The sequence below is a fragment of the Mangifera indica genome, chromosome 18 (genome assembly GCF_011075055.1).
Source record: "Mangifera indica cultivar Alphonso chromosome 18, CATAS_Mindica_2.1, whole genome shotgun sequence".
Classification (NCBI taxonomy): domain Eukaryota; kingdom Viridiplantae; phylum Streptophyta; class Magnoliopsida; order Sapindales; family Anacardiaceae; genus Mangifera; species Mangifera indica.
Genome location: NC_058154.1, coordinates 12,637,364 through 12,663,453, shown reverse-complemented (window position 1 = coordinate 12,663,453; position 26,090 = coordinate 12,637,364). Strand labels below are relative to the sequence as shown.

General features: G+C 34.0%; 3 protein-coding genes across 5 annotated transcripts; 1 reads left to right on the top strand and 2 right to left on the bottom strand.

Annotated features, from left to right (window-relative positions):
* The first annotated feature begins 152 nt into the window (after positions 1-152).
* LOC123202087 (putative DUF21 domain-containing protein At3g13070, chloroplastic) lies at positions 153-7,350 on the top strand. 2 transcript variants are annotated; one of them, XM_044617813.1, is made up of 14 exons: positions 153-1,132; positions 1,781-1,878; positions 1,972-2,065; positions 2,315-2,392; positions 2,575-2,678; positions 3,306-3,387; positions 3,805-3,944; positions 4,022-4,100; positions 4,189-4,276; positions 4,408-4,499; positions 4,648-4,713; positions 4,839-4,955; positions 5,607-5,786; positions 6,490-7,350. In XM_044617813.1, the coding sequence occupies exons 1-14, from the start codon at positions 593-595 to the stop codon at positions 6,730-6,732; spliced, it is 2,001 nt and encodes a 666-aa protein (XP_044473748.1). In that variant the 5' UTR covers positions 153-592; the 3' UTR covers positions 6,733-7,350. The 2 variants fall into 2 exon arrangements, with proteins under 2 accessions (XP_044473748.1, XP_044473749.1); XM_044617814.1 differs by having other exon boundaries at positions 156-1,132; positions 4,213-4,276.
* Positions 7,351-9,059: 1,709 nt separating this feature from the next.
* On the bottom strand, positions 9,060-11,114 carry LOC123202472 (protein ARABIDILLO 1). Its single transcript, XM_044618427.1, has 2 exons — positions 9,299-11,114; positions 9,060-9,179 (listed from the first exon to the last, which is right to left on the bottom strand). Exons 1-2 carry the CDS (start codon positions 10,702-10,704, stop codon positions 9,143-9,145), a joined length of 1,443 nt encoding a protein of 480 aa, XP_044474362.1. The 5' UTR covers positions 10,705-11,114; the 3' UTR covers positions 9,060-9,142.
* Positions 11,115-12,123: 1,009 nt separating this feature from the next.
* LOC123201966 (protein transport protein Sec24-like At3g07100) lies at positions 12,124-21,433 on the bottom strand. Of its 2 annotated transcripts, none has more exons than XM_044617650.1 (14): positions 21,192-21,433; positions 18,878-20,014; positions 18,634-18,772; positions 17,879-18,069; positions 17,306-17,413; positions 16,985-17,188; positions 16,552-16,783; positions 16,285-16,434; positions 16,015-16,171; positions 14,729-14,856; positions 14,301-14,623; positions 14,028-14,218; positions 13,267-13,502; positions 12,124-12,575 (listed from the first exon to the last, which is right to left on the bottom strand). In XM_044617650.1, exons 2-13 carry the CDS (start codon positions 19,955-19,957, stop codon positions 13,274-13,276), a joined length of 3,132 nt encoding a protein of 1,043 aa, XP_044473585.1. In that variant the 5' UTR covers positions 19,958-20,014; positions 21,192-21,433; the 3' UTR covers positions 12,124-12,575; positions 13,267-13,273. The 2 variants fall into 2 exon arrangements, with proteins under 2 accessions (XP_044473585.1, XP_044473584.1); XM_044617649.1 differs by having other exon boundaries at positions 13,267-13,507; positions 14,030-14,218; positions 21,192-21,432.
* Positions 21,434-26,090: the final 4,657 nt, after the last annotated feature.

The following is a 26,090-nucleotide window of genomic DNA, read 5'->3' as shown; positions in this document are numbered from 1 at the left end:
TTTATATATTTATTAAAAATTGATTAATATTATAATTGAATCAAACTACCTGTTTACAGAGTCGGGCAATAGTGAATTTGAATTCAATTCAATATAAACCTGCACGAACTAGTAGATAGTAAGATGTCAAGTATGCAGTTGTAAATTTTTAACTTACAAAGGGCAATCCTAGTCAGTTGTCACTCCCACTTGCAATTGCAATTTGATGAATCCTTCTTTCTCACCCACCAAAACCGAACACACCAAAACCCTCCTCTTCTTTGGTACCTCCAAATGAAATGGAAGAGTCTCCGCCTTCACATCTCTAATTCTAAATCTTCCATTTCAATCAGATCTCAAAATCTTCTACCTCCTTTGCCCTTCCCAAAACCCCAAAGCCCCTTTACCTCCACCCTCTAACTTTCACTACTAAATTCAATCTCCAAAACAAAACCCATAAATTCTTGTACATATCTCAATCTTCTTCATTTCTAAATTTTGATTGAAATTCGTCGTTAATATTTTACTTTAAATACTGGGTTTCTTTTTTTGGCTAATTATTTTGTTGGGGTTTATCAAAGTTTCAATTTTCTATTATTTTTGTTTGTATATCATGGAGTTTGCTCTTGAATCTTCGGTTTTCAATCGACCCACTTTCGTTCCAACAATAAAAAACTCGGTTCTCAGCCATCAAAATCGCTGTTCTAAAGTTCCTTACAAAATTTCACCGAGAATTCATCACTATCCAAAGTTTCACGTTTCTAGATTGCCGAAAAACAAAACTTTCGACTCTAAAACCCTCTTGAAACCAATAAATAAAGTTGCTCCTGAACTGGGTCGTCATCAAAATGAAGTTTTAGATTCAAATTTAGATAAAGTTAAGATTTTGTTGAAAGGTGGAGTAGTTTTAGGAGCACTTGTTTGTGGGGTTTTGGTGTTTGGTTGCAAGAGAGTTTTTGCTGTGGAGAGTGCTGTAAATGCAGGGTATGGAGTTATTGGACAAAACATATTGTTGTTGAAGAATGCTTGGCCAAAAGTTTCTCAGATTTTGAGAGTGTTTAAAGAGCAAGGTTTGGTTTTGGCTGCGCTTTTGGGGTTGTCTGCTTTCTTTTCAATGGCTGAGACGTCTATCACCACGCTTTGGCCTTGGAAGGTATATAATTGTTGAATGGGATTGATTTGTGCTTTTTTTTATTGTTTATGTAATTTTGTTGTCATAAACTATGCGTTTAAGTATTGGTTATTACTCTGCTCTTTGAATTGTGTTAACTTAGTTTAGTGTCTTTCTAATGCTAGTGATTAATGGAGTCTAGAACAATTTAAAGTACACTGCGTTAATCTTTTGAAGAGTAAACTGTTTAATTTTATTTATTCTAGTGCTTCTGTATCATATGTGGTTTATGTTGGGTATAATATTAGAATTTGTTCCATTGAGCTGTTGTGCATATGTTTTTTTTTTAAGTTTGGGTTTTAGTCGGGGCGAAGTTGATGCAAATCGGAGTGAGAATTTATGATGGAGTGTATGACGTATTTGCTTTCTTTGTTAAACTTGATTATGTAATATATGTTGTGTACAAATGAGGGCTGCATTGTTGCTTATGATAGAGCCCGAATTGGTACTTAACAGAAACTGATATTTATGCAAAAAGGTCTTTGAATTGTAAAACATGGTACCTGTTTCCAGCATAGAAGACATTAACTTGAAACATCATATGGTGCTTTTTGGTGTAAGTAGATGGTCACCATTTCTCCAAATAGTTTTATGTGTTCTGAAGGGCTGTTTGATATCATTCTGTATCAGGTGCGGGAATTGGCTGAAAAGGAGCCTGATAATGGTGTCTTTAAAATGCTTCGAAGTGATGTTACTCGATTTTTGACAACTATTCTCATTGGCACGACGTACTACCCTCCCCTTTAATGATAGTGTAACTAATTTTTTCTTTTCATACCGAGTTTGAAAATTAATTCTTTTATAGATTCTTATGTATATAGTGTGGCAAATATTGGAGCCACTGCATTAGTCACGGAGGCAGCAACAACATTATTTGGTGAGGCTGGTGTCAGTGCAGCAACAGGAGTAATGACTGTAAGTATAACATTTCCTCTCTTTTAAGGGCATGCGTATATTTTATGAACTCTTATTGAATTGCCAGGCAAGTCTTATGGTTGACATCTAAGTTATAGGTTCTCAATATATGGGTTGCAATCAATTTTATCCACATTGAAACATAGTTCATGTTTTCTATGGATTTAAAACTCATGAAAATACACACTAAGATGTCTATACCATATTGCAATCACTTTAACCAGCTTTCCATTTCCTGAATGATGTTAGGTGGCCGTATTACTTCTTACTGAAATTACTCCCAAAAGTGTTGCTGTTCACAATGCCACAGAGGTTGCTAGGTTTGTGGTAAGTTTAGAAATTATATATTTCATTTTCTTCAGTCAATAAAAGGACTTCTTTATTAACACTTAATAGAGTTGGCTTTCCCTTGTTTTTTTCTTCAACCATATGCTTACTGTAGTTCTGTAGGTTTTCATGGTTTGCTGATGTTACCATCTGGGCTCTATTTGACTTTGCAATGCTTCTAGGTCAGGCCAGTGGCATGGCTTTCCTTGGTACTTTACCCTGTGGGAAGAGTTGTTACATATCTATCAATGGGAATGCTAAAAGCTCTTGGTTTGAAAGGAAGAAGGTGTGGGTTGATCATGATCTTTTTTTTTTTTTGTGAAAAGTAATCATTGCTATTTTTGTTTCAATCTTTTTGTACCTTGCACATCATACTTCATTTGTTAGCCATTTCCATCAAATTGTCATGTCCCTTGATCATGTTGTGATTTTAGACAACTCATTTGAAGGAGCCAAATAGTTTTCAGCTGTATACAAGAATATTTTTATTGGCTAGTAAAAGAACAGGATGCAAGGTTATGATTATGAATTTGCTATTTATGACGTTATATATGTATGATGTTATTCGTATCTGTTTGAGGCTATGTAGAAAAAGAAGTTAGGGTTACAATGTGGCAGTAGGTAACTAGCTGTGAAGCCGAGGTTTAAGTGGTAGTTATAACTGTAGCAAAACAAGAGCCTATTGCAAGAGGAATTTCATTTGACTGTATTCTGTTATTAAAACGGATTTGGGATTTTGTTTTAATTTTGCATCTTAAGTATTGGTCAGGCTATGCCCCAATGTCCTCTGTATGAGGCAAATATTCTTATCAGTGAGGAAATCTTAATCAAGAGAGTCATTACTTAGATTTTCATAAAGAATGTTCTCTTATCTATTCTTCTTATCTGTTTGTATATATGTTTTCCCTATCAGTGAGCCATATGTTACTGAAGATGAGTTGAAGCTGATGTTGCGCGGAGCAGAGTTGAGTGGGGCAATAGAAGAGGAAGAGCAGGTAATGAATTATGAATTATAATTTTCTTATATCTTGATGTTTTGATATTAAATGTGTCATTTTGTATAGTTTCTGGATGCTAGTACTGAAAGAAATCTGTAAAGCCATGTACTAACAACCTGAAGTTTCACAATGAATTGCTTTCTCCATCCTATAGTATAGTCGTATTGCCAATATATACTAGGTAAATGTGATAATTGCAATCGATGTGACTTATTTGATCATTTCACATTTTTTCTTAACTAACAAAAGGGGCATATCAATTAAAATGAACTTATAACCTACAAAATAATATCATATCTTTGTGAATTTTTTAATTAGTTATAACCTCAAGAAATCAAGGAAAACCTTCCAAAATTATTTTTCAGCTTGTTTTTTTATTGTTCAGATGCTCTTTTATTAAGAATTACCTTGCAGGATATGATTGAAAATGTGTTAGAGATAAAGGATACACATGTTAGGGAGGTGATGACACCTCTCGTTGATGTAGTTGCAATTGATGCCAGTGCCACTCTTGTTGATTTCCACAACTTGTGGGTGACTCATCAATATTCAAGGTAAATCAATTCTTAGCAGTTCAAGTTTCAGTGAGTGCATATTCAAAAAGCTAAGAAGCTTGAGGATGTGTGTTTAGGGTGCCTGTGTTTGAGCAACGTGTTGACAATATAGTGGGTATTGCATATGCTATGGATCTTCTGGATTATGTTCAGAAGGTCAGGAGATTTTTATTTCTGTTCCTCCCACTCTGATGTTAATACTGCAATTTTTATTGATTCTATATGACAATCTCATAGTGTGCAGAATTATGATCTTTCTATTTTGAAGGGGGATCTGCTAGAAAGTACTACAGTGGGAGACATGGCCCACAAACCTGCATACTTCGTGCCTGGTAATTCTTATAGGCATTTTTGAGTTGATGCTGTAATACTTAATGAAATATATTGTATTATTCATTTTACATGAACCTGTTGTCTATATTATCTGTCTGAATCAAATAGGAATTTGTTATTGGTTTTGCAGATTCGATGTCAGTTTGGAATCTTCTCAGAGAGTTCCGCATTAGGAAGGTTCACATGGCTGTTGTTCTAAATGAGTATGGTGGAACTGTGGGGGTATGTATACACTTGTGTCTGAACCAAACTAAGAATTTGTTTTTCATAAAACGTTTGATGTTGAATGATTGCCTGGGTGACTCAATAAGTACTTTTGACCTTTAATTTTGATGGCCTAATAATCATTTCTTATTTCTCAATGAAGCAGATAGTAACCCTGGAAGATGTGGTTGAGGAAATTGTTGGTGAAATCTTTGATGAAAATGATTCAAAAGTAAATCTCACTGTTAATTTTTTCTTTGTAATAAAATTGCTAAATGATAGACATAATAGTAGCTATTATGTTTTCATCATTATTTTGATTTATCTGCATTATATCCCTCTATCACTCAATAATAGGAGGAGATCCAGAAGAAAACTGGCTACATTGTGATGCGAGCAGAGGGGGTATATGATGTGGATGCTAATACATCTATTGATCAGCTCTCTGAAGATTTAAATGTCAAAATGCCAGAGGTATGACATTTCCTTTAAGCGTCAAAAATGAGATTACCGAAGCAATGCCACAGTGATGTTCATGTTAAAATGTATATAGTATAAATGCTTCTTCATGGGTTAGCATATGCATTACTTACTGCAGCGGGATTACTTATCATGGTTATAGTTATAAGGTGTTTTCAATTCCTCTTAATCTGTGGAAACCTGTTGGAGGTAGGGCTACAATTGAGCCTAGCTGAGGATTGCTTAGCTTGAGTTTGAACATGAACTTGAAAATAGAATAGGTTGACTCGAGCTTGACTCAAGAAATTATAGTTAAACCCTATAACATATATATTCATTAATTGCCCCATATTCAAAGTCAAGAGTAGGATTTCAGGGTTGTAAGTGCAAGATTTAAAATTTTTTAAAGACTAATTGATATTATATTCTGGGCTGAGCTGTGAGCTCACAAAGTCAAGTAACAACAAGCGGCTCAGCTTGTTTGCATAGGACTGTTTTAAGAATGCCCATTCATCCCAATAGGGGAGGGGGAAACATTTGTAAGAACCAAATTGTCATCACAATGAGCAACATTTCAGTCATACTGCAATTATACGAATTCTTAAATTATATGGTTGCTTATATTCACTTATCCAGTTACCTTTTTCTTTTCCTATTATTTTATAGGGCCATCAGTATGAGACGGTATCAGGTTTTATATGTGAGGCTTTTGGATATATCCCAAGGACCGGTGAGAGTATGAAAGTGGTCCTTGAAAAGGAAAACCAGGATGAAAGTGAAGAACATAACGAATCTGGATCCGACCATCAAGAATTGAAGGAAAAGCATGTAATTTACAAACTTGAGGTATGGTCCGAATTCCTTTGTGCTACATTTACTTTTTTGGAAGCTCCATCACATTAAGTTGTGGTTATAAGTTTGTCTTTGCTTCTGCATTAAAAAATAAATTACATGTACAAACATTTCTTATTATTTTATCCACACAAACTGACGAAACAACATATGATTGGGTGATTTTGAAGTAAGAGAAAAAATAAACAATTATACCATCTTATTATATGTTAACACATCAATTTATATGAATAAGTTAGTAAAAATTGTTTATATATGTTGTTTTACTCCTGCATTAAATTGATGAATATTAGTTTTTCTATAAAGAACTTAGCTTCCAAATCATTGTGTAAACAATAAAACTATGTACACACATTTTTGAATCCACTACTAGGTACACAAATGATATATCATCATATGATTAAGTGATTTTGAATTAAAGATAAAGTAAACACTCAATCGCATGATGACACATCATTTGTATATCCAATGTGTATTAAAAAGTGTGTATATATAGTATTGCTCTGGCGTAAAACTAAACCTTTAGAACCCACTGCTATCATTTTAGTATGCTGCCATCTTTTACATTAACTGGTTTTGGTTGTAAGATTCTTGGAATCACCTATGAATTTATATATCTGGATCCTACATATGCTGATTTCCAGTGCTGTGAGATATTATTTAGCCTTTCTGATAGCAATTTCCGTCTATGATGCAGATATTAGCTGGAAATGCCAGAAAAGTTAGTGCTATCAGGTTTGAACGGATAAACAATGAAGTAAAGTTGGCGGCAAAGGAAGTAACTCGCTTGGTTCCTAAAATCATGAAGAGAAAATGGAGCAGCGACGATGAATCAGATAGTAATGAGTATGATGCCGATGCATACTCAAAGAGATCAGAGGATGATCCCTCTGGTGACCATGTAATTGCTGAACTTGAAGATGGTGGTGACGGCCGTTAGAAATTAGTTACATTTCTCGTTTTTTAGCCCTTATTCATGCGGCACCATAAACAAGGTTAACATATTGAGAACATAATAGCAAAAATGAGAGCAAGTGATGAACTAACATTGTACCTTCTTTCTGCCAGGAAAGAAGTGTCGGCATCTGAATCGTGGCAGTTGTGTGTATTATGCATTAGTGTCTGTTTGCCAAAAGTAGTACAACAAATGCTTCTTTAGGATCTGACGGCTGGGGTAGATTCAAGTTGAGCTCGGACAAGAGTTGGTTTGTACTTAGTTTGAGTCTTAAATAGTCAGTTTGAAGTCAGTTTGAAGTCGAGTTTGAACTCATTTAAACTGGTTGGGGATGTTATCGGGATCATCTAATATTATCAATAGGATAAATATTATTGTCAATGGAATAAATAGTATCATTGGAGGGTGATTCGAGTTGAGTTATCAAACTAAAAAACTGCAGCCAAATTGACTTGGAGGAACCTGGAGAGTTCACAAAGATCTTTGAGGCAGTAGGCAAAGAGTTATAGCACTGCAGCCAAATTGATCCAAACAAATTTTAATTATAGAATGTTCATTGCCACTTATTTTTAACTTATTGACATGAGTTTGATTTGCCGGTGATTCTTGTTCTTCTCTCTTTTTTTTCATCCAACAATTCTTCTACTTTTTCAATGATCTATCTTCTTCTTTATTGTTATTTGTTTAAGTTGAGTTTGAACTATCATTTTGGATTCAATCTGAGCTAACCTGTCTCACCAATCATGTCACCTATGTGTGACTGGTCAGTACAAAAGTTATAACATCCAACGATAAAACAGTCTGTTTCTTTCTTTACACACTTTGTTCTCAAAGGAAATTAAAATCTTATCTGAAAAGTTTACAATTATGAGATGATGTTTGATTAATTGGTGCAGCAAAAGTTGGCTACTAAGGTTCATTGAAGATGTGATAAATGCCAGACAAGGCCATGAAGATAGCTGTATGTATGGTCGAAGGATAGTGTTTTCACTTTAAATTTTTTGCTGACCCACTTGGATATTGTTATCTTTGGATGTTCAATGCCAAGTGGAGATACGTAAATCTATATCAATGAGAAGTACATAAAATAAAATGTGTGATCTCACACAAAGAATAAAAATTAATGGGATTGACTATATGATTGTGTATAGATAACAAAGAAAACGATGAAGGTTTTAAAATGGTTTTGTCTACTCTACTGTTTGAAAGCATTAGTCCAATTTTATTGAAAAATAGTGATGGTTAGGGTTTTAGTCTTTCCAATTGAAGATAGTTTATTTCCATGTCCGTGAAGGAAATATGATTGGCTTGCATTTGATAGATACAAGTTATACTAAACCGATAATACATATTATACAAACTAACAAAAATATAATTTTACCGTTAAAAATAATGTTTGAATTTAACTAACAAAAATATAATTTTACTGTTAAAAATAATGTTTGAATTTTAACTAAGGTTGAGTACGGATCTATCCAAAACTAAATATTGCCTAGCGTGAGTTGGACTTAAATGAAAAATAAAACAGCTTAAATTCGTCAAATCAAAATAAAAGATAACTCAAGTTTGATTCGATGACTAAGTTCAAAGTTCCAAACTCTGTTCAAATTTTATGGCTCGAATCTGTAACTTGGATTCATTGCTCAATTTCGCTGCTCATTAATAAAACAATATTATTTTATCCGATAATAGGCAATGTAATATCATTTTAATAATTACTTAATATGATATAAATTGAATTATAAGTCAAACTTAAACTGAATCTATCTTAAGTTTAATTTGATTTAAAAAATTAACCAATCCTTTCAACTCAAGCTTGGATCAAATTTGATCTAAACAAATTCCAACCACAATGAGCCAAGCCAACTTTCACCTTTCGATTTGGGTCTAGAGTAAAATTTAATAGATGGAAAATTGTTGTATTAAAACTTAAATAGTAAAAAAGTGTGAGCAAACCATGGGTGGGACAATGCATTCTACTTTATATTAATACGAACAATGTTACATGTGTACACTTTGAGTATACAAATATACAGATATTGTACCATCATGTGATTAGATGTTACTTTATTTTTAATTCAAACACTCAACCAAATTATGATACATAATTTGTGTACCTATTACTCAATGTGTATACATAGTTTTATTGTATTAATATATTACATCTTGTGGATCACCCTTATATATAAAGAGAATGACCTTTGCAGGTTCAACAAATCGCCAAGTTCAACATCATCACATGGCTTCATGCCAAGATGAATACTTCTACAAAATCTAAGCAACAGATGACATGAACTCAACTTGAACAAGTATTACTGAAAAATAATCTGCTTCATTGAGCAAAATTTTGGTTCATGAATGATGCAGAAGTCACACAAGAAATCCTCAAGCAACTTCAAAAGCAATATGCAGAAGAGTTGGGTCTGTTCAAACTACCAAAGAACATGAGCAAACTAGGAAAAGTTAAAAAAATGAAAGAATTTCATTTGCATGCCAAACAGATTTTTCAACAAGATTAAAACTTTAAAAAGGCACCAAAGAGAGAAATTACAGAAGATCAGGGTCCCAAGTCAGTGAATCGATGCTCATCCGTCTCATGGACCTAGCCACATGCTCGTCAGAAATGCGAAGTCTGATCAACCTATTTTGCATAATCTGAAATGATGCAACACCAATTGCTCCGGATATTTGCTCCTCTTGCAATGGATCTTCAGAAAAATTTATAAGAGCCTCTGCAGCATTGTCTCTCAGCTCGTCAGATTCATCATGCAGCAACTCAAGCATAATTGGTACTACCCCTGCATCGGTAAGTGCTACTCGATCTTGCTCGTTGTAACTTAATTGGGCAATAGCCCCAGATACCTTCTCCTTGACTTCATCATTTTCATAACTCAAAAGATTAACTAGGACTGGGATTGCGCCCGAGCTTCCAAAAACTGAAGTTGAATGCTTGTAACCAGACAGATCCCACAGAACATCAGCAGCTGCAGTTTTAGCTTCATCATCACCTTCTCTAAGAATTCTCACCAAGTGTTCAGCTATTGAAACTGCATTCGATTCAGTAACAGCTAATATACAAAACACATCCTTAGCAATTTCTTTGCCAATAGGATCAATTGCTTGAAGTAACTCAGCGTATAAGGGAATAGCCCCTGCTTCAGCAACTGGCCTAATGTAATCAACATGAGCCGATATCACACCAAGAGAATTACCAGCCACCAACTTTGACGAACTATCTCCAATCCTAAACAACTCCACAAGAACCGGAATCACTCCCAATTCAACAAAAGTATGCCTAGCGCGCCGCGAAACTCCAAGCAACCCAATTGCTTGACAGGCTCTTTCTCTAGAAACCATACTGCCAATCTGAGCAGCCTCAACAAGAAATCTTAACCCTCCTAGAGCAGCAAGTGCCCTCCGAACCTCTCTCAACAAGGTCAACGCACTCAAAATCTCCAACAAATACCTCCTAGTACCATCATGACACGAATTCAACATATCAATAACAATCTCCACCCCACCGTTGCTAGCTAAAATCACCCGATTTACTTTCCCAAATGTGACAAGAGTGTTTAAACATTTAACAAGAGCTCTTCGAAAACCATTGCCAGCTTGTGGCAATAACCTTAACACAGCACAAGCAACACCAGACTGACCAATCTCAATAGTCAACATACTACCAGGCCCATCCCCTCGTGAAGCAATTTGTTTTAAGCAATAAGCAGCCGCTTGTTGCACAGGCAAACTGCCATTATTTTCTTCAAAAATTTTGGCAAGGATTGGAATAGTCCTGGCTAACACATCTTCAGGAAAACTATCAGTGAAATGGGCAAGCTTCATTATAGCCTTTACTTGCATAGTCTCAGACCCAGAAGCAACCACTTGTTCAAAGCGATCAAAAGCTTCTTCCCAATTTCCCATCTTTTCTTGAAATTTCCCACTATCTAAACTGCCCATCACAGAAAATTCAACAACCCCACAAAATTTTCAAGCCTAGTAATCAATCTTTAATATTAACAACAAGGGGAAGAGGAAAAAGAAACTTTCTCCATATCAGACGCAACAATAATTGAATTATAATACAAGAAAAGTACAACTATAAAACAATAAAATGAAAAAGCAACAAACGATTGGGATTGAAATAGAAGAACAGGTCAGGTAGGCCTCTGGCGTAATACTTTATCTCATCCTTCACTTTCCAGATAGCCGACAGGAGATGCCGTTCAGGGATAGGTAAATTTCGAGGCAAAAATCATCCAGATCACACCAGAATCAATTTTGGTCGGCTGGAACATAGCACTGTGATATATAGAGAGAGAGACTTCTGGCTTACTAATATGGACGTAGTTATCAAATACGGACATACTTACCGATAGCCTCTTTTACAATTCGATATTGGAAAAAGTTATACCTATCTTAAAATATATTAAAAATTAAATATTAAAAATTATATGATATATTAATTTATAATAAAATATGATATACATTTTTAATATACATGAAATTATTTTTTAGAAAACTGATAAAAATATATTTGAAAAACTTTAGATTTTGTAATATTTTTTAAGATAATATGTTGATAATTAAAATTTTTTAGTGTTTTATTATTATTTAAAAAAATATATTTTATTATTTGATATAATACTTAATATATGATACCAAAAATTAAATTTTTTATATATAATATAATATATGATTCAAGTAATATAAATACAATAATTTTTCTATCAATTGCTCTTGAAAAATGGATTAAATAAACATTAACATAATACGATGCATTGCTTATCTCTTAATTGTTCAAATTTAACAATTAAAAATTATCGAAACCAAACGTCAACAAGGCATTATAACCAAATTGAACCGTGGTTGACCCCTAACCTAACACAATTCACCTAATTCAACTGTTGTTCAAAGCGATCTAATTGTTAAATCCTTTTAAAACTTTGTTTATACCATATTAGCCACCGAGTCATGGTCGAACCAAAGCAAAACCATGATCACGGGTGCATTTGAAGTTATAAGAAGTCAAAAGGGTCTATAAAATTATTTTACAATTATAAGGTGTCCTTGGTTTATATCAATAAATATATGGGTTTATTTAATATAGATCCAAATCGTAGGTTTAAAACATAAAAGGAGTGTTTCAAATTTTTATAGCTTTTTTGAACCCCTTATAAATAATTCCATGATAGCCCATAATGTTTTGAATATACCATAAACCCCCTACTTTCAGCCTCTGTTCCATAAAACTTGCAAATAGAAGAACAAAGCTTGATCACGAAACATACCCAGCTCCAAATTTTCAAAATCCTCCGATTACATAATGATACATCATCTAAATACATAATTAGATACTCAAAATTAAATACACGTAGATTTATTACAGAAATAATATCCATTCAAAGCCCAGAATGGCAATTTTAACATTGCTTCAATTATCAGAACAAAATTGAGTACAAATAACAATGTCAAGCAATTGGGAAACACACACCTCTCTAAGCAATGCAAGTGCCTTAAGGGTTCTTAAAAATATACCAATAGTAACAAATTTACTGACAATAATTTAAGCTATCAAATAAAAAATTTATCTGTTTCATTTTGATATGAAAATATGTAAAATAATGTTATACACGTCCCCCAGTTATTGAATCCTATAGTGAAGCAACAGATTGTCATATGAAAATATTTCTAATGAAGGTGATCCGTATAGGCAACTCAACCATCCACATTTTGTGGGAACTTGTGGCTGAAATCAATGGTTATTTACGGTATTGAACAAATGTTCAGATCACTTTCTCAATGAAGGACAGAACAACCCACTGGTATCTCTGCAGCATTACAGTGAAGAAGATAGATATGTCAGGACTAATATTTTGGTGAAATAAATAGAATTGGGCCATTACAAAACATGTATAATATATATGGGCGGTTATGAAATAGGATCGGATATTTATGAAATATGGGCATTTTTCGAATTGCGGAGTTATACAACATGAATGGAATGCATGGACAGTTATGCAACCTGTATGGGCAGTACATATAGATGAGAGTTGGGATTGTAAAAGGGGATAAAAAAAATTAGTGTTTTCAAACCACCTTTGGCTATGGGCAGCCTTTGGGAATGTTAGGACTAATATTTTTTCTGAAATAAATGGGATTGGACAGTTACGAAATATGTAGGGTATGTACTGCAGCTATGACATATAAATGGTCTGTGTGGACAGTTGAAATGGTATTGGAGAGTTATGAAACAAGTTTGGGCGGTATATATATAAATATGAGCTGTGGGCGCCTTTGGGCTGATTTGGAAGGTCACTGGCTCCTCAAATTGCCGGATTGGGAGACCCCAGCTCCTCAAATTGTCAGTTTATCTACATATAAATCCCCTTTTATCAATAAAATCACTTCTGTTTTTCTTTATTTGTTGTAAAAATCAGCAGAACCATGTCAATAGAACCACTCCAAGTATTATTAACAATTTTGAAGCAGCTGAAGTGATCAGTAGTTTTAAGTTATTACCTTTGTACTATGGATTTTGCTGTACTTGTCGATGTATCTGCAGAATCCAATCAACATAACCACTGCTAACACCGATCTGGTCCTCAACAAGGTTTGCAAGAAGAAAGAAGCCTTCTCTGGGCTGTTCACCTTGTCTTACAAGATGACACAGCTGATAATAAGAAAGATCAGTTCTTCTAAGTCCCTCCAATATCTTCGACAACTTTCTTGACATTTCATTATCACGCTCAGTAAGAGTAACCTGAATCCCAACAATTAAACAAGAACATGATAGCAGGTTAATTCAGTTACAGCCTCATCATGAAGAAGCACAGAGAAACAAGAAAAATGAATTATCATTAAGATAAATGCACACACATTCAAAATCAATTAAACACGATAAACAAAACTAAAGATCGAACAAGCACAGTCCGATTGTAAGCCACATTATAGGGACACTAAGGCTAAACCATATATGGCTTCCATTTTCTTTTTTACTTTTTTAGATATTCTAGTTTTTGTAATTTCAATATTATCACTGGTCTTTTATTTTAGAAATTTTCACAAGCTACATAATACAAGACCAACTTTGAATATATTATAAAGCCCAGTAAAAGTTTGTCAAATGATCAATCATCCTCCATAATAAACCTATATATATGTCCAAGATCAACATGCATGTTGGTATCATTTAACTCTAAACAGTAATAAAAAACTCTTGCTACATAATAATCACAAAATGCCAACTACATTCAGTATGGACTACAAAAATGACATAGCATACCTTGGATAACTCAGCCGCGAAGTCTTGGCCAAGCAGATTCATAGCTACATCAGGTGGAAGCATTCTACCAAACCATAAAACGAAACGGAAACCGTCATCATATATATACAGTCCTCTAGAATCTAGGCTCTCTGCAGCTAGTGGTAACCTCTTTATGTTGTCTAAAAACTCCTTAACATCACCTGATCGCTGCATATATCAAAAGAAAACTGTTAATTTTGTTAAACTTACATTATCATTTAAGAAGTTTAGATGCACAAAATTCTTTTACCTTTAAGAGAAAATCATCAACTCGTATCAAGCTGGGATACAGAAGTTTCAACAAGCTTTTTACAGGCAATGCCATCATAGTGTAACCTGCTGCACAGCGTTCATCAAGTGGAGCATCAGCATATCCTCCTCGTAGTGGTGTTGATTTACACAGTGCTAAACCATACAAAGTAAGGTACTTCAGAGATTCAGGATATATCATCCTGGCTCCCAGGCGATGCTGAACAGCATGGAGATTCCGATATTCCTTAAGAGCTTTGACAATCCTTTGCTGCAATGCGTTTCGTGCATCTTCCAGCTTATGAGATAATGTTTTCTCAATTGCTGTAAATTATTTCAGGTTCATTGACAGATATATAAAATCAAGAACCAATCTGAAAACAAAATTGATTGCACATGCAATACCAGCATAGGTATAGATAAACCTACCTAACCTAGAAACTAAAGAAACAATGGCACCAGTGTCTGCCTGGCGATACATCTCACTTAGATCTGCAACAACAGGAGCTGCTAAAGTATGGACCCGGATACGCCTCTCTCCAGAAGACGCAGTGTATCTTTTAATTGTTAAAGAAACATCAGTAACTGCAACCCTTTTCGGTAATAGAACAGTTGCACTTTTGTCTTGCAAAAAATATTACCTCATCAACATTGGCAAGCAAAATTAAGAAAACCAAAAGAAAACAAAACAAAAAACAAACAGATTTATTCTTTCACTAGTCAAAAAACTAAAATCACGCACTACAAAAAGTTCAAGCTAGCGTACATGGGTAGAAGACAATATCGTGGAATAGTGATATAAACTTTGGGAGAACCACACCTAAAAAACTAGCTATTGAGATGGGAGAACACAAGGTCATACAAACCCCACAATAGTTGCTTATACTTTCCAATGTGAGATCCAAGTCTCATATCTTACACTTGGGATCTTAATAGACCACCATGCTCAGTAGTCCTGGTGCCCACGCGGGCTAGCTAGGCGCTAGCTCCTTGCCAGCCCCAGGCAAACATTGCAATGCCAGCATTACCACCCGTGCCGTACGATTGCAACTAAGAGACATGGTGATGACTCTGATACCAAATGATACAAACCTTAAGAGAACCACAATTCAAAAGTTAGCTATTGAGATGGGAAAACCCAAGATTATATAAACCCCACATTAGTTACTTATACTTTCTAATGTGAGATCTAATCTCATACCTTGCATTTGGGATCTTAACAAATGGTGTCTTATAGAAAAATTGAGGAAATATGAGAAATTTAAGAGTATTCAGAACAGAGAACAAATTTAGCCTCAGTTGCCAATTCAAAAGAAAATCATTGAGTTTCAATTATTTTTTGCAGGAAATGGAGTTAACATCCCCAAATACATAAATGCTAGAAAAAGGTTATCTAATAAGAAAAGAGAAACTAGCAACGATTAATGTAGACCAGTCTTAAGAATGGGGCATATTTTCTCTACTTCTTATTCAGCTATTCCTACTGACTAACCCCAAAATTCCACAAGCAAATCACAAATAAATTAAATATTAATTTTTGGGTGTGAAAAGGCATGTAATCAGATTCTTCACTACCTAAATATTAGAAACCAATTGAGTAGAATTTTTACTTAGCAGAGTCAATTCACATTTCTAAAATGCACAGAGCCATCACATATGTATATATTTGTAGTTTGATTTGCGAATAAACACTGACTTTTAACTCAAGAAGATACAGCAAAGCAACTTGAAAATATACTGTCTGAGTTGACAGTAATGTCTCTTCAAGAGATAACTGCATTGCATACGCTTTATCGCAATCTACAGCTGGAAGTGCTAATAGATCGGTGGACCTCAGCATAAAGTTTCCATGATAAGATGTAAACCGAATCCCTGGAAGAACCAAAGACAAAAAAGAATCAGCTATATCTACATGATAACTCTAAATGACTGCAAGTATACATGTCTACAATAGAACAGACTCTCATATGTCAAAATAAGTTGACCTTTTCCACATCTTATGCGCATGACAGCCTCCCAAGCAGTTTCCCTGGTTAGATCTCGTGATAACTCATGCATCAATTTAGCTCCATGAAGGGATGACTGGAAGTTTGGATAGTAATATACTTGACCGCCAGTGTATTTTGCCAAAGTACCTATATGAGGAAAAAAATTTATCAACTGAATTGCTACTAAAATTCAAAAAATCTGGATGGGCTCAATCCAGTTCCCATAACTTGTTATAATTTAAGCCTAAAACAATTATCATGTACCTAATGAGGCTATATCGGTGTATTTGTCACTGAATGCATACACATTCACAGCTATGTGGAACTTGGTCAAATCAGCAGCCATTTGCTTATAGAAGGGATCTTCAGGTATTCTTAATGCATGTTCTTTATCAGTCCCATATACACGAACATCATCACCCCTTAACCTCAAACGGCCAACACCAAGAGAAGGCAGGGTGTTCTGAAATATTAGCAATTTTCCTCCAAGTCGATTCTGTGAACAGACACAGAGAAATGATACAAAGGGAATAAATTATTAAGGTCATTATAGTTCAAAATATTTTAAAATGGCATAATAAGTGAATTAAAAGTCACATTATGCTGGAAATGAAATTAATAGTGAAAGCTTTAATTAAAGGGAGAAAAAGGACTATCAATTGTCGAAGTTCAAAGTAATGGAGAAAAATATACAAACCATAACCATGAATGCCGCTTTAAGAGCTGGACCAAAAGCAGACTCTACATTGACATTGTCCTGAAACATTGACGGTAAGCTATCTAAGAATGCTCCCACAACACTTCTAGATTCAGACAAGTTAACAAGGAGATCATCTGGCAATGGGACAAATATGTCATCCAGATCAGAGACCACCATCATCTGAGGTTGTGTCAAAGAAGACTGCAAAGGCAAATCAAAAAATTATTTAGCATGATAACTTGTTTGAAACTGAAAAAAAAAATGACAGAAGTACATAAAAAAAAAAAAAACAATTTTAAGATTATCCAAGTTACTTGCCTTCATATTATAAAAATGAATAGTACTATCATAAGTAATAAATCCAATCTGGGTTCTGGGGAAGCCTGGCAAGTCATCCAAACATGACTTGATAGTTTCAGCCACGACCTGCACAAAAGTCAAAGAAATTCATGTTTGATAATGTGAACCAGATGAATTCTCATGCAAATGAAAGAGGGGTATATATGCATCATTCCCATTTTCAGTTATGCTCGCAAACCTTACCATAAGCCCATAGGATTATTAGTTCATCCTATCCATTAATACACTAGCCAAGGCTCAAGCCCCTTACTCGCAAACCTTACCTTGTCAATTCTGGACATGCCCAAATCAGGCCAAGTGTGATCAATCTTATTATTCTATCACTTGAAAAGCATACAAATATAAAATATGCTAAGAATTTATTCCCAATATTTAGGATGATTCTAAAAGCCATCTTAGCAAATGCATATAAGTGAAAGAGAAACACCTGAGTGTTACTATATCAGATAAAAATGAGGCAAGTATATATCACATAAAATAGCACCAATATTTTATGGTAATTTTAGCACATCCTAAGCTGAAAGTGCTTACCTCAAGCATACCACTTCTAATTGCAGATATTGACACATCAATGAGAAAAAAGTATAGAGGCGGCATTGGAGGCCGCACCATATACTCAGTAGGAGCAACAAATTCCACACTACCCTTAGTAAGCTCAGGTCGCTGATCAAGATCAATTCTTCTGCCAGTGGCATCTAAATGGGCAAAATAATCACTTGGAACTGAACAGAAAATTGAAGTTAATTAGCAACTATCCCTTGCCCCAGAAAATAATAAAGAAAATTACCACCAAATAGCCACTTTCTACCAATTAGATAAACTTGCAATTGCAAAACAATGAAGATATACAACTGCCAAAAATCATCCAAGGTATAGATTAAGCATGCAAGAATTTATTGCAATATAAAAAAATCAATTATGTTGAAAAATGCATGTCATAATCAGTTGACGTGTGATAGGTGTTCTCCACATGAAGACCCTAATACAATTAGCTTCAGAACAAATCATCTCAATAAAGAGACATTTTTAACTCTGTAATTTGTCACTATTTAGCAAATATATCATGTTGTGGCATTCAAACTTAAGAGAAAAAACATTAAAACCAAAGAAAAAATGAAAGAATATAATTAGTAAGCATTGAGTATATGAAAATCATCAACATGCAATTATTCTACTTAAGCCAACTAACAATAAAAGATTTCAAGTAATAATTGACAGAAGCTGGTTCTAAAGCCACTTCATGTTTCATATCAAATCTTTGTTTCTAAGAAATTCCTGAGGCTTACCATCATTAAGTAAAGAACAGATGTTGCAACGCCACTTCCGTCCAGCATCAGTAAATGTCACATATGGATTCACATATGTACGGCATCTCCGACAACGAATAATCCCAGTTGAAGCAAAATTAACTATGGGCACCTCCTCCTAAAAGAAAGAGAGTAGATATCAATGGAAAATAAAATAAAACTCCTCTAACAGCCAGTTATAGTACATCAAAATTCAACTTTGTTTGAATACAGAGACACTAACCCCTGAAGGAGCTTCAGCAAGAGGGCAAACAACTGCTCCGAGAGGCAAATGCCATCTTGAAACCAAAGATGAGGAATTTGGTATTGTTGTAGTAGTCAGCCTTAAATATCTAGAATGGCAATTTAAGGGGTACATCTCAGCAAATGAATTTGGCTCCACGTCCCCCTCCAATGGCCTTGGTAATGCTTTCAAATCAACCCCAGGTTCAATTGATCCCGGAATAGACCCAAAAGAGAGAGACCTGAATTCTTCTGCTAAACCTTGCATGATACCACCAGGAAGTCCTGGATGTTGGGAAATCATGCCTGGTGGGGTTGCTGTTGACATAGGTGGGGCCAAACCTCCCTGATGAGCTGGAAAAGAAGAAGTGATTGTCGGCGGGGGAGGTACATAACTTCCAGGATAAGAAGGAAAAGAAGATGGCATAGTTGGCACTTGGGAGACTGCATTAGACTGTGTATTCACATATCCAGGCAAAGGAGGCTGCAAAGTGGTTCTTGCAGAAGAATATGATGAATCCACAGGAGTAAATGAAGGCTGCAAACTTGGCCGAGGGCCTGAGAATGATGAATCAGACAGAGATTGAGGAGCATTCACAGTAGGTGGTGCAAAATTTGCTCTTTGAGGTGGAGACCCCATCGGCACTGAAGAAGGCTGTTGATGAAATGAAACTGGAGGACTTGAAACTTGACTAGCAAATGGTTGAACCTGTGGTGGGCCTGGAGCACGTGCCGGTGGACCTTGGGTCGTTGAAGGAAATTGTGATGTTGGAAAACGATAGAAAGGACCACCAGTGGATGGGATATATGTTGTTGGTGTAAAAGACACTGATTGATCATTGAACCTCGGTGGTGCAGTAGCTTTGAAACCAGAGCCATCTGATGCAACTGTTGGCCCAGATGACACAAAAGGACCAGTAGCCTGAGGTGGGGTGGGTGGAGTTGGCCTAAAACTAGAGGCCTCATGTCCAACCAGAGGATCAGATGATGAAAACGGTGTCCCTGTTGGAGGTACGGCAGCAAAAGGTGCAGGCAAAGGTCTTACAGGAAAACTTGGATGACCAGGATTTTCTGTCCCCATGGATTTGATCAATATTACTTGGTCCAATTGCTAAAGTCAAACTTCCATCACCTAAACCTGCCAGAACACACAAATCAACAATTTGACAAACAGAATAAAGATTCATTTCATGATAGCTCAGAACCTCTAAGTGCCATAAAATACTAAATGATATAGATTGAACACAAATCATGACTATTAACAAAGAAACCAAAATTTGAAAACACAAAAAACAGATTTTAAATAATTGCCTATAGGAAAAGGCATAGTATCTAAGTCATCAAACAACAGAAAACAGTTGAAAAATTTTATCTCTGGGTTGTTTTCTTTTTCATTTCTCCTTTTTTTTTTTTTTTGTAATAACAAGTATTCCAGTAATAATACAATGATAATCAGTTCTCACATATCTAAAATAATGGAACTGAATCGCTGCAATTCATGAGTTGAAAAATTTTGAATCAACATCTCCAATTTTGTGTTTGACTTTTCTTCGCTCAGCAACTACATTTTACTCTGCTCACCCAACAAAGCTAGAAACTCTGTAAATTAGAGAAAGTAGTTTGTTTTAAAGCTCTATGAAACTGTCACATCTCACATCGCCTCGTGAATAAGCCCAGGATTCCCAACCAAGAAACAAAATCCATGCAAGCAGGGGCCCAAAGCCAACAATTTCTAACTAGATGGACCCAAGATTTGATAAAAACACTCAAATTCAGCTTCCTTCATCACTCACCATTGTCTTTGACCAAAAAAAAACAGCTTAAGCATTATGCTACCCTCCAGCCACCATCCTATCTGTTAATCAATGGACCTTGATGGTAGAAGGCTAACTTCATTCATTCCCTATAAAAAGACCATAAAAACTGCACGTTTTAAACCATGCAACTCCAGCCAGTACAAGAAGCCTAAATGTTTAAACTATGAAACGGTCAATCTTGGTCATCCTACAAACTTTCAAACTATTGATTCAATGCCTAAATCAAGTCACGACAACATTTCTCCACACCCAGTTGCAAAGTTCTCTAAATAACACAAATTCACACGAAAAATATTGATCCCAGCTGCCAATTCCCCAGCACAAATTCAAATAAAACAATATAACGAAAACAATAACCGAAATTCACGCAAAAGATGAAAGCACCCAATTGCCAAATTGGTCCAACAAACAAACCCCAGTTCACAAAAACCATAGATCAAAGGTGGAATCTTTCACTCGCTGAAACATAAAAGTAACGTGGAAGATTCGGAGGATTACCTGACCAGGGAAGAAGTCACGTGAGAAAGCTTCAGTAGAGACAAAAAAGCCAGACCCAGAGGGCAAATAGGCGGAAGCGAACCCGCAGTAAGTGTGGGTGAAAAAAAAAAAAAGCAAGAAAGATAGTGATTTATATCGAAGAAGCCCAGAGTGGTGATGGGAGAGCGTAAATAGAAGAGAGCAGAAACTGAATAGGAGATCAATTGAGGGAAAAGAAAAAACAAGGGAGAGAGAGAGAGAGAAGTGGAAAGCAAGTGACAAACTATGATGAACCAAGATTCGGGTTTTAGCAGATCCGACCCATCTACCTTGTTGACCCGTTTTACCAAATTTTGTGACCTAAAGCTGATTTGAGTAAAACCCGAATATGGATTAGCACAGTTGAGTTTTCGTTCACTGTAATAAATTTAGAGCAATGTTATGTGTGTCTAATTTTGATATACAATTAATATATATAATAATATGTCATTATATAATTAAGTGATTTTAATATATGTGTCATCATATGATAAAGAAATATTCAATCACATGATAATATATCATATGTGTACATAAATTATATATCAAAAATATATATATATAATTTTATTGATAAATTTAAATGGGTTTATAATATTATTAAGTAAATGTTAGTAGAATAAATAATATTATATTATTGACGAAATTAATAATATAAATAATATTATTAAAAAAAATTTAAACCAAATTGTTCAAATGAAACTTTATTTCGAATTCAACCCAAATTAAATAAAAAAATATATCCAAATCGGAGTGACTCAGTTGAGGTAGCCATTTCCCCCACAAGTCCAAGTGTGACCTCTTGTTACATCTATTTTTGCAGCTAGAACACACCAAACTAGATCTCCTACTCTAAGCAATCAAGTTTAATGGGCCATTCATGGACCCGAGATTAGGCCCATTGGGCTTCCCAATAATAAATATGATTCACTGAATAAGTTCATTGGGTTTCTCTCAGCAAAAACCAATTAAGTTAGTTTTTGACAATTCAAACTGTTGCATGTGACTTGGTATTCTACAAACAAAAACAATTGTCTTCACTAAGAGTGGATGCACTTCAAGTTGAGGGTTGAGATTGGATCGAATCTATGATAACTAGTTTGAAACTGGGCTCAAATCACTTGAATGGTGAACAGTAATACTAGAGAATGATCAAAGTAATCAAAGAAAAAAATAAAAACCATTCGAATCTAAAAGATTAGTTAGAGTAAAAGAAGAATTATCAAGGAAACGAGCTCCGTGTGACAATACCATTAAAATATCGATTTCAAGCTAAGATAAGATTGAAATTTTTTTCAAATTGAACTCGCATCAATTCGAACGGATAAATAATCTCGATACAATCCCACTTGGAGCACCCCTCGTCTTCACCAAAATGATCAATCATTCAATCAAATTTGATAAATAGTCTCAATATCACAAGGACAATACCAATTTGATGGGCCCAAAACTTCATTAAATAGCTACCTAATTCTCACAAGTCTAATTCAAATGGGCCCTAAGCAATACTGACATTTAAAAATTATGTATTTAAAATTTAAAAAAGATCTTATTATGGTGTTGTACTATGTCAAATTTTTAATTTTAACTTAACATGGGAGTTCAAGGTAAATCTACTATGAAAAGCAATCTTGTGGAGATGGATTTGGTCTCAAGCCATTGTTTGGCTTGAGTCCTTTTGCCACAACATAGTTTACCTTATTAATGAATTTTTTCTTATATTTATATTTACCAAAAATTTTTATTTAAGTTGGATAATCTTTTTCTTATCTAGTCAGAAGTTACATTTTTTACTTAATTGGATTTGCACTGATTGTAGTTATTAATATTATATGATACCCAATACGTATTATACATTATAATTTAATATAAATGAAAAATAATATATATTCTAAAATGTATCAAGATTATATGATATAATATATGTTACTTTTGTGGATCAATAAAACTTTTTGGAGAAGTGATGATATGATAGAGGTGTATTTGAAAAATTTAAAATTTCATACGATATTTATGATTTTTTTTAAGATGATGATATGATAATTACAATTTTTTTCGAAATACAATATGATATGCAATTGGATTACAATGACATTAACCACACAAAGTAAAAGAAAATTTAGGTCTTAAAATAAGTTCCACAATAATTGTATTATGTAAATAAAAAAATTAATTTTAATACGTTATCGATTGGTTTTAAACTTATCCCCTCTGATTGGGTATTCCCACTTTTGATAGTTAAAGTAATACTCAAGGACAAAATGTCACATGTTTATATAAGAAACACATTATATTTCAAACAGTTAGGTCCATATGAGTGTGATCTTAGGCCACGCCATTTAATGATGTTGGTACTCAACTTAGAGTTGACCATTCCAATTGGGGGCCAACCCAAGGCTTAGCTTTAAAGGGTTACTTGGCATCTAAATTGACTCAACCATAAGTCTAAATATAGATAGTTAGCTACCATTTCAAGCCCAACATGGCACAAGTCAACAATCACTTTTAGGGCAAGCCCTCAAAGCCTCTTTTTGCTTGTATTGACAATATGCACCACAAGTTGACTAGAAAGGCAACAATGATTAGGTGAAAAAACATGTGAAGTAGCTGGCTATTTAAGAGGAAAAGAAAAAGGGGTTTGATATTGACATGCAAAGGAAAGACCATGCTCACTCACTCACTAATCCTCATATTACATGCTTTGACTTGATCAAACTAGGGCTCACCCATTTAAATTGAATACTTGCTTATTTGTTCATTTGTTGTTGGGTTTATTAGAACAATAAAAACATGTGCGACAATAATTTATTTTGCTTATAAAGAGTAGTTTGACTAACAAAGCGGGAGACATCTAAGTAAAAGGGGTAAGAGTTTGAACTCTTGATTTATCTGATATTGTATTAGTGAATCGATCACTTTACCTAGAGTTTTCTTCTGTTTGATATGTTTGATTTAAACTTATTTAAAAGATTATCTAACTCAAATAAGAGTTTTTTGTTTAAAAAAAAAAAACAATGAGTTTAATAAAACTTTGGTTATTATTAGTATTGTGAATCAATACATGCATATTAAAGTAATGTTGTATATATCAACAACTAATCACATTAGGTAATAATTTATGATATTCTAAAGATTTTTTAGTTTTAAACAAGTATATATATTCTTTCATCAGGACTCAAACCAAATTCATCTGATAAAGAATATGCATTGTATATCACCAAGTCATTACTCTTTTTAGTTGAATATTGTTTTGATACATATTTACACAATTCACTAATTCAATCATTAATAGGATCAAACCTTTGACCAGATCGATGTTATGTTCGAATTGCTCAAAACATTTACATGTCTAATTTGTTAACAAAACTTTAAGACATATAACCACGACTATTAAGTCAAAGTAATTGTTCGGATCTTAATAGGGTATATTTTTATTTATTTGGTACTTATAGTCTTATACAAGTAATTTCGCCTTCGTAGATTTTTTTTTTTTGGTAACTAGGAACTTTGTCAATATTTGTTAGATGAGTAAACTCATAGTATAATAATCAAATCTATAACTACTATATCAGATAAGTCAAGACTCCATAAATATGATAAAAACTCGAATCTAAACCTTTATAAATTTATTTTTATAGTTTTATACAGGCAAGTTTCATTTGAACTATTAGCATTGTACTCGTAAGACAAAATACGATCAATATATTTAATTAAGATAAATGATTGGATACCCTTGGTGATGTAGATCTTAATATAAAATTAATCCATTGAAGGAGACAACTTTTATTCACTATGACTACAAGAATAGTGATTAATAAAAAATAATTAGGGTTAAAATATGGATTAATTATAATAATAAATAACTTGATTGAGACGGTAAGGTAAGTTTCTTAATTAGGTCAAAGATCAAAATTAGCTACTTCACTATCAAGGTGGATTATAGAATTAGGGTGTAAGGACAGATGTATAAATATTATAATGCCCACTTTGAAAATGATTTATTTTAATATTATAATTAATTAATTAATTGGGAGAAACAACAAAAGTAAGTGTACCCTTAGCTTATTTTGGTGCTTTGTTCATTCATTTGTTTATTTTTCTAAGATATTTTGTTAAATTGTGTTGTGCCGTTAAAATTTCTCTTTGGTTAAATGCATAGAAATGATATCGAAGAACGATTAGTTATGTGAACAACATATAGTGATTAGTTACATAATTTATTAATAGATCAAGTCAAGGCACAAATAATGATTATTTGCCTATAAACAATAGGAATGATGAATCTTCTTAATAATTTTATAATATACTTGATTACTTTTGTCCTTGTCTCTTATAAATACGAGATAACGATTATAACCCTATTATCTCCTATTTTATTATGATAATGTGATTGACAAATTTGTGCTTAAAATAACTAAATTCGATATAATAGAATTTAAAAGAAATCTCTTATAGATTTTCTTTAATGAATTTTGCATCTTAGTCTCGTAAATGAATGATTTTGTAAAGGAAGAGTTGTCAAAAGGTCGTGCCAACCAAAAAAAAAAAAAAAGAAACATGACCCAAGGGATAAAATCTACAAAATTATGGGTCAAGACAATGTCTACATTTAAGGCGTGTTATGTCGAGGCTTGTAGGGAAAGCCCATGTGTTGACTCGATATGATTGGTCTAAAAAAAATATTTAAATTAATAATTTAAAAAATTATAAAAACAAAAAAAAATTAATTTTTGACAATTTAGCTTGCCAAAAGCCTATAGAAGCATAACCTACAAGGCTTTGGGTCATGCCCAAAACTCAACATTGAGGCAAATCTTAGCATGTCACAACTCATCATCAGCTTTATACAGAGGTAAGGGGTACATTTTTAGAAACAATAAA

Excerpts from the sequence above, each read along its gene's own strand:
- LOC123202087 (XM_044617813.1), top strand. The coding sequence starts at position 593 with ATGGAGTTTGCTCTTGAATCTTCGGTTTTCAATCGACCCACTTTCGTT. Across the intron at positions 1,879-1,971 it reads ACTATTCTCATTGGCACGAC|TGTGGCAAATATTGGAGCCA; the intron begins GTACTACCCTCC and ends TTATGTATATAG. Across the intron at positions 3,388-3,804 it reads CAATAGAAGAGGAAGAGCAG|GATATGATTGAAAATGTGTT; the intron begins GTAATGAATTAT and ends ATTACCTTGCAG.
- LOC123202472 (XM_044618427.1), bottom strand. The coding sequence starts at position 10,704 with ATGGGCAGTTTAGATAGTGGGAAATTTCAAGAAAAGATGGGAAATTGG. Across the intron at positions 9,180-9,298 it reads ACTTGGGACCCTGATCTTCT|TTTGAACAGACCCAACTCTT; the intron begins GTAATTTCTCTC and ends GTTCTTTGGTAG.
- LOC123201966 (XM_044617649.1), bottom strand. The coding sequence starts at position 19,957 with ATGGGGACAGAAAATCCTGGTCATCCAAGTTTTCCTGTAAGACCTTTG. Across the intron at positions 18,773-18,877 it reads TTGCTGAAGCTCCTTCAGGG|GAGGAGGTGCCCATAGTTAA; the intron begins GTTAGTGTCTCT and ends TCTTTCTTTTAG. Across the intron at positions 14,624-14,728 it reads TTCTTTAGTTTCTAGGTTAG|CAATTGAGAAAACATTATCT; the intron begins GTAGGTTTATCT and ends AATAATTTACAG.